The sequence below is a fragment of the Enhydra lutris genome, unplaced genomic scaffold, assembly GCF_002288905.1.
Source record: "Enhydra lutris kenyoni isolate GAN:26980312 unplaced genomic scaffold, ASM228890v2 scaffoldscaffold77, whole genome shotgun sequence".
Lineage (NCBI taxonomy): Eukaryota > Metazoa > Chordata > Mammalia > Carnivora > Mustelidae > Enhydra > Enhydra lutris.
Window position 1 is genome coordinate 4,494,488 of NW_019154161.1, and position 16,147 is coordinate 4,510,634.

Here is a 16,147-nt window from a genome sequence, read left to right on the forward strand (position 1 = left end):
GGATCTTAGCATTTTTCTTTTTTAATGAATTATGCCCGAGGTCACACAGCAAACTAGCAGAAGAGCTAATACTACACCAAAGTCATCTCTCACCCTCAACCAACTTATAATCCAATCAGTAAGAGATGAGATACATCCCTAGCAAATGAAGCCGATCTAGGTATCAGATGAGTTAATAACTGAGCCACAAAGAAAAAGAGAGTCTCCTAAGACTCCAGTGGGGAGGTCAGCCATTCTTTCTGGATAAAGAACATTCAATCTTCTGTGGGAATAGCAGGTAGTTATTTAGTGACCCTAAGCTGACAACCTCAAATACTCTCCTGGTCTCTATAAAATACCTTCAATACATATAAAATTACTGATCTAGACTTCAGAGTCCGAAAATATGATCACTACAGTTGTACCACCTAGCACAGTCTTTTAAATGCTTGGTAACCCATCTAATGAAGGAAATAAAAAACAGAAAAGAACACAAGCTCTTGGAGTCTTTTTTCTTTTTTTTTTTTTTTTTAAGGACAAATGTCAGGGACCTGGGTGGCTCAGTTGGTTAGGTGTCTGCTTTCAAATCAGGTCATGATCCCAGGGTCCTGGGACTGAGTCCTGCATCAGGCTCCCTGCTCAGCAGGGAGACTGCTTCTCCCTTTACCCTTCCCCCCTCCTCGTGATCTATCTCTTTCTCAAATAAATAAATAAAATCTTTTTTTTTTTTTTTAAGATTTTATTTTTTTATGAGAGACAGCAAGAGAGGGAACACAAGCACGGGGAAGCTGGAGAGAGAGAAGCAGGCTCCCTGCTGAGCAGGGAGCCCGATGCCGGAGCTCGATCCCAGGATCCCGGGATCATGACCTGAGCCGAAGGCAGATGCTTAACAACTGAGCCACCCAGGCACCCCAATAAAATCTTTAATAAAGGACGAATGCCATATACTGAATGCAGTCTGGAACAGGGACGGTGTCCTCTGAATGAGGACAATTTTCCCTCTCTAGAGTGATTTTTAGCAAAGCCCTAGAGAGAGAGAGAGAGAGAGAGAGAGAGACACACACACACACACACACACACACACACATACAGACATGCCCGTAGTTTGCCAAGTTGTGTAGTGGGAGACCCTGGACTAAACATAAGTGGTAGGAATCAGAAAAACCAAAAGATTCCATACACTACATTACTATAGGTTCCCCACAAAGCACCTTCTTGCATTCTATATTCAACATTCCAGCTTTCTGATTAGCAACAATTCTCTCATAATTTCCAACAGATCTTCAAAAGAAACTTTTCAATCAAGTTTCTCACTCGTGCCCTAAATGTATTCTTGGTTAACTGGTGCTCCCCCTTCTGGCTCTGCAAAAAAAAAAAAAAAAAAATCTAAGCCCAAGTTTAAGAAAAAACCTGATGGCGTTCTTAATTCTCACTGGCAAAGCCCGTTATGAAAGCACAGATGCTTACTAGACTTGGGCTCCGTCGCGCCGGCAGGCAGTATTATGACCCAGTCACCCACTGTCTTGCAGCATATCTTTATTTAGGGATAGAAGAGGAAGTAGCACAAAGTCTCGGCCTTCCTAGCATCCCTAATCCTCTGCCATGATGGAAGAAGAAAGATGTGTCATCCCCTTACAGGCCCCAAATAAAGTGAGACCACAGCTTTTTTGCTCTAGAAAGGTGTGAAGTCTGGCAAATCTGGGTCACTCCCTGCTGCTGTCTCAGACCAAACAGCCAGTGCGACAGGGGGCTAACTAGAAAGGAGGGCCCACCAGTTTCTAGGAAAGTTTTTTACACACATCCTGCCTGATCCGACACATACTGGATTTGGACTTCTCAGAGTTCTAGGTCAGTTTTTACCTGCTTGCCTCCTCTCAAATACTGAATCAAATGGATTCAGAAGACCTTTCTCGATGGAAGCGGAGGTGATTCTTCACTGCAGCTGAAATACTTTGCGTTCCTACCAAGATATTTCAGTATCACTAGGTGCTGGACAAGAACAAGTTGGTTCAGTGATGATCAGAGCAATTCTCTGCTCTTTGAAAAACAGACTTGGGTTGCCTATTGTAGTTTTTTTTTTTTAAGAACAGGTGTGCTATAAGCTAAGGCCCATAGTTAAAGATAGTCTATTTTTGTCACCAAAAACACACTACAGCAGCTCTTCAGGCTTAAAATAAACCGAGAAAATGCGTGACACCAGTTCAAAACAATTTCTCAAAGTTCCAGAGGCTATTTCAGTGTCTCCAAGCCTTTTTTGTCCTCTAGTCAACTAGACTCTGAAGCCAGAAACAAACGGCACCAGGCCTTTCTTAGAGAATAGTGCGGGGAAATGGATTTTTTTAGATCATAATCACAGTCCTTTGAAATGAACAAATTAACTAGACTGATCGGTCCAAATGTGTACCTGGCTGTTACATTCTACCGTCTTCCTTGCGGGCCGGATTCTCAGAGCCCTCTGGAAGTGGAAGTCAGAAGAGCGGCTTCAAAAATCTCCACTCCTCCGTCTAGTAACCACACTAACGTGGGCGGTGGCAACGGACAATGCCGGGTACGGGCCTGGCTCCCAGTAAGTACGCAGTGCACTGAGGGAAGTGTAAGACCCTTCCCACGGTATTCGCAGCCCTCACTCTCTGCAGTAGCCCCTCTAGGTTTCTTTCAAGTGTTCCCCCCACCCGGGCTCCAAGTTCCATACTGTTTTCTCAAGAGCTCTCCCCACAAAACCTCCATCTTCACTGCCTTTGTCCTCCTCACCCCGTAAGTGCACCGGATGGACACAACCACCACACACACAGCGCTCAGCACAAAGCCAGGTGCACAGGTGCTCACGAAACCACGTGCACTGAATGCTTCTTTCCAAAAATAAATGGACGAGCATATGTTTTGGGGGCAAAAGTATTTCTTTTAAAAGATAACAATTCTTTCAGGAATCAGAAAATCCAAGGCCAAGTAGGCACCCCCACCCAATCTGTAAGACCGCGGCATTTATTTGCCTGTACAGCCCACTGAGTAGGACCAGCCCCTTCCGAAGCACACACTGAGTCTTTCCTGAGCAGGTTACAAAGAGCTCATATTTCATACCATTCAGCTTGTCTGTCAAAAATGCAACATCCCTCCCTGGGGAGCTAGCAGTCCAATTCCCCAGCTGGTTTTTATTCACACTAGAAACTTTAACTCCGTTCTCGGCCTCACAAAATGAGAGCTGTGTCCACACAAAGCCACAACAACCAGCCGATTCACTGAATCCAATGAAATAAACCAATTCACTGGGGGGGCAGGGGGGAGACACAAACTGTCAAACTGGTTACTTGGTGCCTTATAGACCAAACAATGCGTGATTGAATTGGTTTGCTTTTCAATAGGTTGTCTTGTCATGTGGTAGCTACAGTGAGTGAAAGATTTTCTTTATCATTCTGTTTTGTCTTTTTTTTTTTTTTTTTAAACACAAAGATAAGAGCACATCAGATAGAAGGGTGAATAGCCAATAATGTCCTCTCTTTAAATCCGTGGTCAAACACACTAAATTCAGCAACTCGAGCTACCCAAAAGGCACATTTTGTGGAGCAAGATTCCCCAGGCCGTTTTTTTGGTTTTAAAACGAGACCCTGCCGGTCCTGATCTCATCTTTGCAAACGCATGGTACTGAGAGACAGAGACCATGCGCAACACCAACTCTTTCCAGACAAAGCAGCTATTCATGGGCCCCACTGAAGTGCAATCGTAGATTTTCAATTTCATTCAGCTGAGTGCGGAAGGCTCCCACTATGAGGGTGGGTTGCTAAATGGTTCAGCTGGGAAAAGGACCCAGAATGACAGTCAGCTTTACAGTCTGCACTTTCATTAACAGAAATGAAAGCGATTCCCTCACACTCCAACTCCAGTTTTACAGTGAAGAGCTAATCTAGCAAGTCAGCCAAGGGAGCTGGGAGATTTCTCTTTCTCCACATCACACTGGTACCCAGAGCATAGCTTTTTGTCGTTGTTGTTAGGGCTGTTGCTAGGGTAAGTGCCGAGAAAGCTCAGTAACACACAGGGTTAAAACTTACACAAAAGGGAGGGACAATGCTGGACCCCCAGGCCCTCGGCTAGGCCAGACCAGCACTCTCTTCTCTTTGAAGACGGCAGGCCCGTTTTTACCTTCAGGCCTTTCCTTGCCTCTGCGGCTTCAGCCCTACTCACTACTCACCCTCCGAGCTCTCGTTAAACACCAACACCGCCATGCCTACCACCTGCCCAGGCTGCAGGCCGCTCAGTGTCGCATGTGCACGACCTCACTCCGCTTCTCACAGCCGTCTGAGGAAGGCGCCACAGTGTTCTCCCTTTCTGCCCAAGGGATATGGAGAAGGGAATCCCGTGCCCCCAGTCCCAGTGAGGGAGCGGAGGAGTTGGGATTGGACTTTAGCCCCTGCCCCAGAACCCGAGTCCCTAATCACTCCACACACTGCGCTCGCTCCTTAACTGCCCTGGCCTGGGCCTGGGATTTCTGCTCTGCCCAACACAGTGCCCCCTGGGCAGACCACCTGTTTTCGGTAGTTATATAGATTTTGCTGCCTCAACTGGGAGCTCCGGTCTGGGCAAGAAGGATCTGTGCCATTTCCCCAGTGGTGTCTGGCATGCAGGAGGCACTAAGTGTGTTTTCCATTACCTTCCATTACCAACTGGCTCCCCGCTCACTTCAAATAAATACTGTATTGCTTTGTCATGCCAATAAAAATCAAAGGCCAAATCCCCCACGTAGGGTTGGCTTGGCATTCTCTGCCCCGTGGTATCTTGCTTTTCCAGTAAAACAAGTGTCAGTCGGCTTTCTTAAGGCAGCAATTTTAATAGGAGGTGCGCCCCAGTGGGGAAGAGAATAAAGGCTCTGCTTTATCTGTGCATTAGGATGACAAAGCAGCAACACTCATTTCAAAGCACCATTTTCCAAGGCAGGAAAAGACAATTTCACCTTTTACTCACACTTTCCAAAGGATACTCCTGAACCGACTTCTGGCACGCTATTGCTCTTGGGCCAGAGGTAGCATTTTTATTTGCCTTGAAGAGGTGTGGCCCGCATAACTAACAGACGGGAAGTCGAAGTCGATCATTTCTTGCGTGCTGACCCAGCAACCCTGGGTAAGGAAGTCCTAGGTGAGGAAGTGGCTCTTTAAACACATGGACACCGGCTGCTTTCTGGAGCCCACCGCACGTGCTCTTTAAAGCATGGCTTGTCTGGGAATGTGTCTTAAAAAGCATCATCTTCAACAAGTATTAAAAATGTAGCTAGAAGCCAGAAAATCAGTTATAATTCAGTGTGCTATTATGCCGCCCTCCTAATTCCCAGGTGCGCAAACACCCCCACAAATTAAGACTATCAGCATTTAGATAAGCTATTCTGGTAACAGTCTTCATCAGGAGTGGAGGAAGAGAAGAAAAGTCAAAACGTTCAAAATGTTTGGATTCCGGTATCGTTAAACAGGGGAGCTCTGAGGAAATACAGGGGGCAGGTGAGGCTACTTTCTGACTTCCTAAGAACTGTTTTCCATGGGTCTGCCCACTACTAACCCTCGCAGAACAAAATACTGAAGGCGGTGAAGGAATCCCAGTGGAAAAACAAAACAATGGGAAATCAAATGCCTATGATATTTACTAATGTTCAATTCAGAGGGGTAGAGGAACAGAACACAGAATGATACCACTATGCCCTCTCTGAAACTACACTGGTAAGAAAATTCTGGAAGCTCCAGCCAACAGTGATTGGGGAGCACCATGGATGCTCTCAGGGAACATAGAGTGAATACATTCTTCTTGGGAGGCCATGGCACCATGTTCCTCCATCTCCGAGGGCCCTCTTAACCAGTAAGAGCTGGAGAACTAGCCTTCAGGTGATCTTTTACAACAGAACTGTCAAGTCTTGGGGAACCTGGGTGGCTCAGTGGGTTAAGCCACTTCCTTCGGCTCAGGTCATGATCCCAGGGTCCTGGGATCGAGCCCTGCATCGGGCTCTCTGCTCAGCAGTGAGCCTGCTTCCCCCCTCCCCCCGTGCCTGCCTCTCTGCCTACTTGTGATCTCTGTCAAATAAATAAATAAAATCTTTAAAAAAAAAAAAGAAAATGCCGCAACCTTTACAGGTCAGTGAGAGGAAGGAGCTTTTCTGAGTCGTACGGGTGAATGTTTACTTAGCAGTTGGAGACTGAAGCTGCAATTTTAGATTCTGGTGTTTGCATAAAGGAAGAACAAGCATGTCGTCACCGGCCTGGCTACTTGTCAGGATACTGGCAAGCTCTACACGACCTGCTCACTTTGGTCATTACCTAACTATTGTTTTGGACAATGACAACTCACACTCAAGCTGTGTGTAAGGTCCTCACTACTGGCGGCTGCCGGAGTAGCAATCTGAGACACTGTCTATTTCACGCTAAGTCACGGAGTAAATACACACACAGACCAATTTCTTTTTTACCGGAATAAGCCGTCCTTGAAAAATCATCATCACCATCATCCATCAGCTCTCACTGAGACACTGTGTGAACCACTGCCGTGACTCATTCTTCAACTGGCGTCTTACCTTAGTGTTCCTCCTCAGACTGCGAAGAATATTCCTCCGCCTTGGATCTTCGTCTGTCTCATAGGGAATGACGGCATTGTCCCCTTTATAACCTTGAGATGCCTGATCCTCCTCTTTCTTCCGGATGGGCCCCAGCTCGTCGTCGCTCCCCACACTGAAGCTGGTCCGGTAACGGGCAAACCTCCCCAGCCGGCTGCATCTCGCCCTGTACAGCACGGGCTTGCTCACAACGGAGACCTTGCGGCCGCGCTCCAGAGAGCTGGTGTCCATTTCACTGTCAGAGCCATTGCCACTGCCATTGGACTGGGCTTTGTTGATATTCCGAATGGTGATGATTTTGCCTTGGGTGCTGTCATGGGGCACTGAGTATATGTTTTCTTCTTCATTCCTTGGCTTCACCACAGCATCCATGGGTTCAGCGTAATCGGAAGGATCAAACCCATCTGGAGGTAGCCAGGTGCTAGAGGACACAGACTTCCTCTGTCCATCTCTATGGCCTTGGTCTAAATAAGACAGATCCCCCTTTGTGATATCGAAATGCACGGGAGGCTTTGGCTTGACGGGTGGAGGTACTTTGTTGTTCAGTTTACTCTCAAAATTACTCATGATGAAAGACAGCCCATCATTTCCCTCCAGTTCCATAGAGAGCTTAGAATGGTCTTTGGACAGAGAGGGCAGTGATGTGTCTTCTCGAAACAAGCTGTAAGAAGGGGGTTCGATATCCTCTTCCGAATCCTGCAGGTTTGAGTTGCAGAGTGGAGAGCCCGCTCGGGGGGAGTTAAACACCTCTTCCGTGGTGCTACAGGCCTCTGCAGCGTTATCGTACATGTGAGTAGCCTCGATTATGTTCTTTTTATCCACCACATCTTTAAAAAATGGGTGGAAGAGCTCAAGTTTATGCTGGGGTTGGCTACAGGGGATGCTTGTGAACCTTCCGTCGATTTCTTGAGCAATCTCCTCTCCCTCACTCAGCTGTTCCCGACTTAAGTCATTGTCCAGGACATCTCCAGCGCCGTCAGCGAGTGCAACCAGCTGAATGGGGATAATATCCTGCACTTCACAAAGAAAGGCACGTAACATAGCCAAGGAGGCCTTACGTTTGGCTGAATAAAAAATAATGTACCCATGGACCAACCGGCTTTTTCTGATGCTAAATGAGGAATGGTATGAAAGAACAGACAGTTCGATGCGCTTCTTGTGGAGTCCGATTGGTAGTTCAAGTAAAACAGAGTTGTTGCTTCCACAATGGGAAGACTTACAGGTTTGGGACTGAAGGACAGGAAAGAGTATGTCATCTGCACTGAAAGGGTCTCCACACATCAGACACATGACAATTCGCAGGTCGATGTCAGCCAGATCTTTGATGCTCGCGGTAGAACTGACCAGGTTTAAGTTACGCTTGGAGTCCAGGAGTCCTTTCAAAACTTGACTGATTTGCTTTTCATTAATGTTGCGTCCATAACCAATGCCAGCAGAAGCAGGGTCGAGAAAGACACACTGCAGTTTGCTGGCAATCTGCTGACCTTGTTGTATTAAGCTATGTAGGGTCTCTCCACTGGTATCTCCTCTCTTATTAACCAAGATTAGCGTCAGGGGGAGATGGACTAAATGATTATCTCGCCTGCCGAGCGTGGACTCTCTACTCTTCTCTATACTCTCCACCACATAGGACAGCGATTCCTTTGAATTGTAAAGGCAGAGACAGCCATGGGGCTGAAATGTTGGCGTCTGGAAAGAGTTCACAGGAAGCCTGACATTCCCTTCTATCGGCCTCAGGGAAAGCTCATACATTTTACCATCTATCACATACTTGTCATCATTTGTACAGAGAGCTCGAATCTCATTGGCCAACTCACGTGCGAGGCCATCTTTGCCCAAGATAACCAAGTTGATCCTATCAATGTTGGGGTCAGAGAGTGAATTTTTCTGATTCCGGTCAGACGGCCGGATAAACCGAGAACAAATCAAATGCTCGATCTTCGCATCCACACAGGCTGGGCAGCTAGGGCACGTCTCCTTGGTTGGGTGATACACAAAATGAATGTGCTTCAGGATAAGGGCATCACGCTCTGCTTGGAGCTTCTGTAATGCTTTAAATCGCTGTTCCTCCCCCAGAACATCCTGAATGACACCCATCTTCTCCTTGCTGGGCTTAGCATCCAGCTCCAGCTCATAAAACAATTCTGAATATTCCAAAAGCAGCTCCTGAAACTCTTCCTTTGCTTTGTCTATAATTTGCTTTTGGTGTTTGCCATAAATATCCATGTATACAGATTCTTCCAGCCACTGGTAGAAATCTTCATTCATAATAAAACTACGGGCCTCTTCCCAAGGCTTTCCAGGAGTTATGAAGGGAGAGGTCTCCAGGTTTTCTTTAAATGCCCTTCTCATCTCAGCTCTTTTCCTCTCGTTCCGCAGCTTCTCTAAGTGGGCCTCGTACAGCTGCTCGGCAGGGACAGTATCCATCAAGTCAAAGGGAATCCGTTCATTCTCCATGTTGTCAATGTGACTGGTGGCATCCCACGGTGTCTCTTCAAGCACAACAAACCACTTGAGGAATTCTGGCTTGGTCTCCAAGAGCTTTTTGGTTTTTATGCAGCTTAGGTGGTCGATTTCATCTAGATTGGGTATAAGAGCTTCAAAAGCTAGCGGCAGGGCTGCCAGGTACAGCTTTCTCCTGCGCTCAATGTGCTCGTGCTTGAGGCGGTGGATGTGCTGGAGAAACAGCTTCTTGGCTTTCTGAGTCCCTTCCAGGTAGACATAGTCCTGGTACTCGGGAGAGGCCTGCATCTTCCGGCTGACGCTCAGCCAGTTCTCGTTATGGTTCTTCACAACGCGACTCACCAGCCACTCATACTTGTCTTTTGCCGTAGCTATCTGCTGACTCTGCTGCTTGAGGGCCTCAAAATAAGGAATGATTTTCGTCTTTCCCCGACTTTTGTCAATGAGTTGCACTAAGGTGCTGAAAGCCAAGTCCACATTCACATTGGATCTTGCGGAGGTCTCCACGACCTGGAGGTTCTTTTTGCTTAAGGCAAAAGTATGTGCATCTCTAATGTACCGCTCAACACCCTCGTCACACTTCGTCAGGACCACCACTATGGGCTTTTTTGTCTTTGCGAGCTGATTGTAGAGATTGGACACAAACTTGAGCTGGTCATCAAAGTTCCTATTCATGCCCCTGCTAACGTCAATACCAAGAAGAAAACCATCAATCAGCAGCTTTCCATCTGGCATCTGTTTCTGCTCAAAGTCCTGCTCCAGCCCCAGCTGGTCAGTGCAAAAGTACATGAGTTTTTCAGCTGATGCGAGCTTGGTTGCTGCCGCTCTCTTGATATAGGGCTGCAGGGCCGTGCTTCGATGAGGTTGAAAAGTCTGATCATCGATGAACTCAGTCTGCTCCACAATGTGCATCTTACATTCCACACAATCCTCCAGGGAACGGCTAACTTCTCCCCAGTAGAGAAAGTGGTCATTATTGACCACTCGCCCACCAAAGTCACTGGTGCTGAGGACGGAGGTATGGTCCAAGTGAAACTCATCAGCACTTGGGCGCACGAAGCGGTTGCACAGACAAGACTTCCCAATGCCACACTGGCCCTTCTCCTTCTCAGTCCCAGACAATCCCACCACACTGATGTTGTAGGTGGGAATGCGGACATCTTGCTTTCTTGCCATCATCATCGTCGACACATCCTGCCACAATCGGCCACTTCCAAGATCAGATTAGTGTATTCCAGTGGACCTGATGGCTGCCCCACATTATCAGTGGGGGCCGGCTGCCGATGCAGCAAGACTGTCAGGTCCCATAGTGTTTGTATACCAGTGCGAGGTCAGTTTTCACCACTTCTCATCGCCAAATAGTAAACATTTCTTCCTAGATGGGGGAGAGAAAAAGAAAACCCATCAGCACCGTAATTATAGAACCCAATTTTAATCACCGACCTACAGCAATAGCCAGTTTTCTTGTTCAACAGATACTTAGAGTAAACCTCAAATCTTCCAGGCCTTATGCTGAGAGAAGATGTAAGAGTACGACTGACATCTCTGTGCCCTCAGGAGGTACAATACATCTAATGGAGGAAGACATACAGGCAAGCAGGGTGCTGAGTGCTCAAACAAGAGTCTGAGGGTTCCTCCGACAAGTGGCTGATTCAAGGGCTAGAGCAGAGTTGGTACAAGATGAGGCTGGAACATCCTATTATGCAAGAAAGGAAAGAAGTCCTAGAAAAAATGACAGGGCCCCTCACAAAGACACAGGAACCAGCTAGAAGGTCTCCCACTGGAAAAATCTGGCACAAGTTGAGCACAAAAATCATTAAATACAGTAACGAATTATAACTCACAGCACAAAACAGGAACTGGAGTTCATACTACTGGAACAGAAAAAATCATCACTCGATATTAAGGGTATTTGCACAGAACTGAGGTGTCTCCTGATATGCTACTTAACAGTTGCAAAGTGGGGGGCACCAGGGTGGCTCATTAAGCATCTGCCTTCGGCTCAGGTCATGATATCACAGTCCTGGGATCGAGCCCCCACGTCGGGCTTCTCCCTCTCCCACTCCCCCTGCTTGTGCTCCCTCTCTCACTGTGTCTCTCTCTGTCAAATAAATAAATAAAATCTTAAAAAAAAAAAACAGTTGCAAAGGGAAGAGGAACAAAAGAAAAAAAAAACACAATTATACAATAGAGAAACCAGGTTAACACTGTGGGTTATGAAAAATATCACCACCAAAGAGGGAAAGAAGTATCCTGTGGTCCTCCAGATATGGTCCCCCCAAGAGGCTACATTACTATGCAGTGTGATGGCCTAAAATGCATTACCTCAACCTGATCACAGGGAAACATCAGATAAAAAATGAGCAAGTTTCTATTAAGGGGGGGAGGGGAGTAGAGCATACTCTATACTTTTCAAAAAATATCATGGTCATAATAGACAAAGAATGGCTAGGTAAACATTCCAGATTAAGAGAAGCTAAAGAGACGTCATAAGTAAATGCAATTATCTGACCCTAAAATGAATTCTGCACCAGAATGGGAAATACAGGACATTACTAAGTTAATTAACAACACTGGACTATGAACGGAGAGTATTTTATTAATGTAAATTTAGGAAGTTGATAACTACCATGTGAGCAAATAGCCCTTCTCTTATGAAATACACACTGAAGTACTTGGGGGTCGGGGGGAGGCCATAATGACTGGTCCCGAAAAAAAACATGTATATATTGAGAGAAAGAACGCAAATGAGGTAAAAAGTTAACAACAGGTAAATTTGCACAAGATCCTCCTTTGTGCTATTTTAATTTTTGCAGCTTCCTATAAATTTGTGGTTATTTCCAAATAAAAAGCTTTTTTAAAAAGGTGTGAGTAAGGGCACCTGGGTGGCTCAGTGGGTTAAAGCCTGTGCCTTTGGCTCAGGTCAGGATCCCAGGGTCCTGGGACCAAGCCCCGCATCCGGCTCTCTGCTCCGCAGGGAGCCTGCTTCCTCCTCTCTCTCTGCCTGCCTCTCTGCCTACTTGTGATCTCTGTCTGTCAAATAAATAAAATCTTAAGAAAAAAAAAAAAAAAAAAAGGTGTGAGTATGGAGTAGTTTCCCTGACAAGGACATAAGCTCTGTCCTCAGCTTATGACACAGTGCTTGACACAAATATTAAATGAAGGAATGAGTAAGTGAGTATCTATGAGAGCATATTACAGAGTTCCCAAGTCCAGCCTTTGATTGAGGAAAGCCTTTCTGGAGGAAGTTCCAACTCAGGAAAAATCTCAAGTAGGGGAAGGCAACATGGAGACGCCTCTCTGGAGAAGAAAGCATGGTCCCTCAGGTGTGTGGGGGCAGAGGTGGGTAAGAGTGTTGGCAAGAAAACAGAGATCAGGTTAAGCCACTTTCAAAGAGTTTGGATTCTTTCCCAAAGGCTAGGGGAACCACAGAACATGGCTGAAAAGTGGCACCTTAAAAGACCTAAAGTTTGGGGCACTTGGGTGGCTCAGGTGGTTAAGTGCATGTGCCTGGCTCAGGTCATAGTCCCAGGGTCCTGGGATTGAGCCCTGCACTGGGCTCCTAGCTCAGTGGGGAATCTGCTTCTCCCTTTCTTCCTCCCCCCACCCCGCCCCGCTCGTTCTCTCTCTCTTGCTCGCTCTTTATCTCAAATAAATAAATAAGATAAAATAAAAAATAAAGGACCTAAAGTGTAAAGGGCTGATGTAACAAAATGTTACAGTAATGCCTTACAATGTCTTTAGCAACTTCCTGGTCAACACAAGTAAAACATGTAGGCTTTGGCTGTCTCTACATCAGTGGTCTTCTGGAAACTACTGTTTATACTGCACTGCTGTCTACTCACACATGCAAATACGACCATGCAACTGCCAAACCTGTAGCCAAATGAAGTCTCCTGAGATAACGCAATTCAAAATAAGGAGAACAATTTTCTTTTGAATCTCAGTCATGCCCGATAGGAGCCCAGCATTTCCACAACCTTAGTGTTTTTGTGAGCCCGTCTCCTAAAAAATGCCTCAGGAAGTCAGACCTCCATACATTATTCTGAGAAGACGGGGAGATGAATAGAACAAGAAAGTTGTCCCCTATGATAACCTCAAAAGGTCGCAGACCTTTCCCAAACATCCCTATCTTCCTTTGATAATCCAGAGAGCCAAAACCTCCAAAGAAACAAAATGTGGCTAGATGTGGTAGGTACAAATTGTCTGATCATTTTCAAAAGAGAAATCTCAATGATTATAAGCAATCGCCTCCAGATAACCTAATGGCAGGCTCCTAAGGAAGCCAAGTTCCAGACTTCAGCAGGGAACAAGCAGGCCTCTGTGCCAAAGAGAAAAAAAACAACAAACCTTTCCCAACCTCCACTTCCCTAGGTGATTACTTACTTAGGTAAAATTATAAGATGCTTACACACATCCTTTGAAATACCCAAATAGCAAAGATTTGTACACAATCAAAATGTTTTGCATGTTACTTGTAGTACACATACACAGTTTTGTTTCAGCCCCCAAGGAGACTCAGGTTTAACAAAGCCCCCCCCCCCCAAAGGAATGTTGACGGAAGTTTAAGTCAAGTGTGCTCCCACAACAGAGCTCTTCTCCACCAACTCCCTAACCCAGGGTCTGGCAGGACTCAAGGCCACCTACTTGACCAATCTTAAAATGCAACTTGGTAACACGGGTCCCACTTCCAATGACTGCTGCACTCAGCTGGCAAATCGTCCCACCTCTTCTCTGTAAAGCGGGTCGAATTATCTTTTCACAGAAATCTCAGAAAAATAAAACACTGACAACCCACTCTTCAAAATCAAGAAATAAAGATCAACTTTGAACTTAGCTAAAATGTATTGTCCACTCAACCCCTTGTTCCCCCAATTTTTAAAAATATTTTTAAAAACTTTTTTTCAAGGGTGTCTGGGTGGCTCAGTGGGTTAAGCCTCTGCCTTTGGCTCAGGTCGTGGTCTCAGGGTCCTGGGATCAAGCCCCATGTCAGGCTCTCTGCTCCGAGGGGAGCCTGCTTCTCCCTCTCTCTCTCTGCCTGACTCTCTGCCTACTTGTGATCTCTGACTGTCAAGTAAATAAATAAAATCTTGAAAAAAAAAACTTTTTTTCAAGATTTTATTTATTTGAGAGAGAGAGAGAGGGAGAGCAAGCATATGCATACAAACGGCATGGAGGGCAGAGGGAGAAGCAGGCTCCCCGCTGAGCAGGGAGCCCTACGTGGGCCTCGATCCCAGGACCCCAGGATCATGACCTGAGCCAGAAACAGACAGACAACTGACTGAGCCCCCCAGCTCCCCAGTCTCCAGTTTTTTAAATGCACGGAATTCTGGGTAGCCCATTCAAGTCAAAGTCTCAGCAGTCTGAAGGGCGTTGAAGAGAAGGAAGCCAACACTCTCAACTCTCAAGAATGAGATAAACTAATAAGCTAAAAAAGCTACCAAAAAATGAGAATTAGCTGGCATGGGAATGGTTAATTTGGGGACACCTGGTAACTTTCCACTTGTTAGAAACCTAATCGGTTCCCTGGTACAAGTACACTCTTCTTACATGCCTGTCTTTGATGTCTGGATAATGCAGTTTTACTAGTTCCTCAATTGGACTGAATTACACGGTAAACAAAGACTGTTATAAATCTGAAAACACTGCAAACACTTGGTTTAAAGGAAATAACCCTAAGTGCTTGGTCACAAACACGTTCAACTTTTCTAAGAGGCGGATTAAAAAAAAATAGCTGAGTCACTAAATTTAATGATCTTAAGGCCACAAAGAAAGAGAAAATAGAAGACAAGGCATGTCCGAGACTTAGTAATATCTTTAGTTTAAATCTGACAGGAACTGATGTTCTTAGTGGGCAACAAAGCTATTTAAACAGCAAAATCTGAATGTCCATTCTGATAATTTACCAATATTAGTCCTTTTAAAACTTTTAAAACTGAAGAGTTACAGTGGAGGGGGAAAAGGGCTCTGTAAACAGTCACTACTTTTATCTTTGAGCTCTTCAGAGCTAGTTTTATTAGAAAAACTAAGCACCAACATTTAGTAGTTTTACACCACACGTGAACTCCCTCAGAAAACACTTCAGGAGTACCGTCACTCGTTACAAAAATATGCCACACTTACTACAACACAATGCCAACAGCTGAGAGCTTTTTCAGAAACTGTCACCAGGCTTCCGGAGCTGTTTATTTGACTTGCTTAACCACCATACCATCTCCTCAAAGAGTGGCTCAATTGGAAGGTACGAGGGTGTTTTCTTTTTTAACACCTCTCCAAAACCCAAGGCAACATTCCCAAGATAGTACACATTTCACAGGACACAGACATGCCACTGTGACCCAGCAATACTATGACTGCCAACAGCCCCATCAGGGTATCTCACCCTCCCACCCCATCCCCACACTCCCAAGAGGAAGTGTTTCTCAGCTCTGTGATCTGGAATGTCCCGTAAGCCACAGATCCCCCACTATTACCCATAACCAAAACTACCTTCTCTACCTCTGAGAATAGTCGACAAATTCTGAAAACGCATTTAGTTTCAAACAACCATGTACAGAATACCACCAAACAAGCAATACTGTATTATATAATAATAAAGGAAATAATTTCACAGGGAGCTGCTAGCAAAAAGGAAATAAAATACTTGTTACCATAATTTTTCTCAATCCCAACAGAGGAAAAGAATGGAAATATGCATTCTAACTAATAAAGCAAAGAGCATTTTCTAAACCTCCTTAATACCTCATACCTCTCAACACCTTAAATTTCTGAATGAGTTTTCTAAGCTATGAGTTACCACCAGCAGCTGGTTAAAATGTTTGCATTAAGCAAATACACGATAAGACTCCTACCCATAGGAGAGAGGAAGAGCAAAAGGAGGGGATCTAACTGGGAAACATCTTCCCTATAAGAAAGACTCCAAAAGGAGAATTTTCTAGTGGACTAGATTTTTCCAAATGAACCGGAAGGATGGAATATAAAAACAACAGTAAGAAGAAAACACAGATCTATGGTCTACTGAACCCCTGAACTTGAACAAGATAGTCTTTCAAAAACTACAATGAGCTATCACATCATACCTGTCAGAATGGCTGAAATAAAAAACGTAAGAAACAGCAAGTGTTG

General features: G+C 45.4%; 1 protein-coding gene across 1 annotated transcript in view; it reads right to left on the bottom strand.

The window, feature by feature from the left end:
- Window positions 1-16,147, bottom strand: part of LOC111160649 (Rho GTPase activating protein 35) — a 123,156-nt gene that overhangs the window by 69,485 nt on the left and 37,524 nt on the right. The window contains 1 exon segment of the mRNA XM_022523883.1: window positions 6,521-10,397. Coding sequence (XP_022379591.1) covers window positions 6,521-10,204 — 3,684 coding nt within the window. The 5' untranslated portion in view covers window positions 10,205-10,397.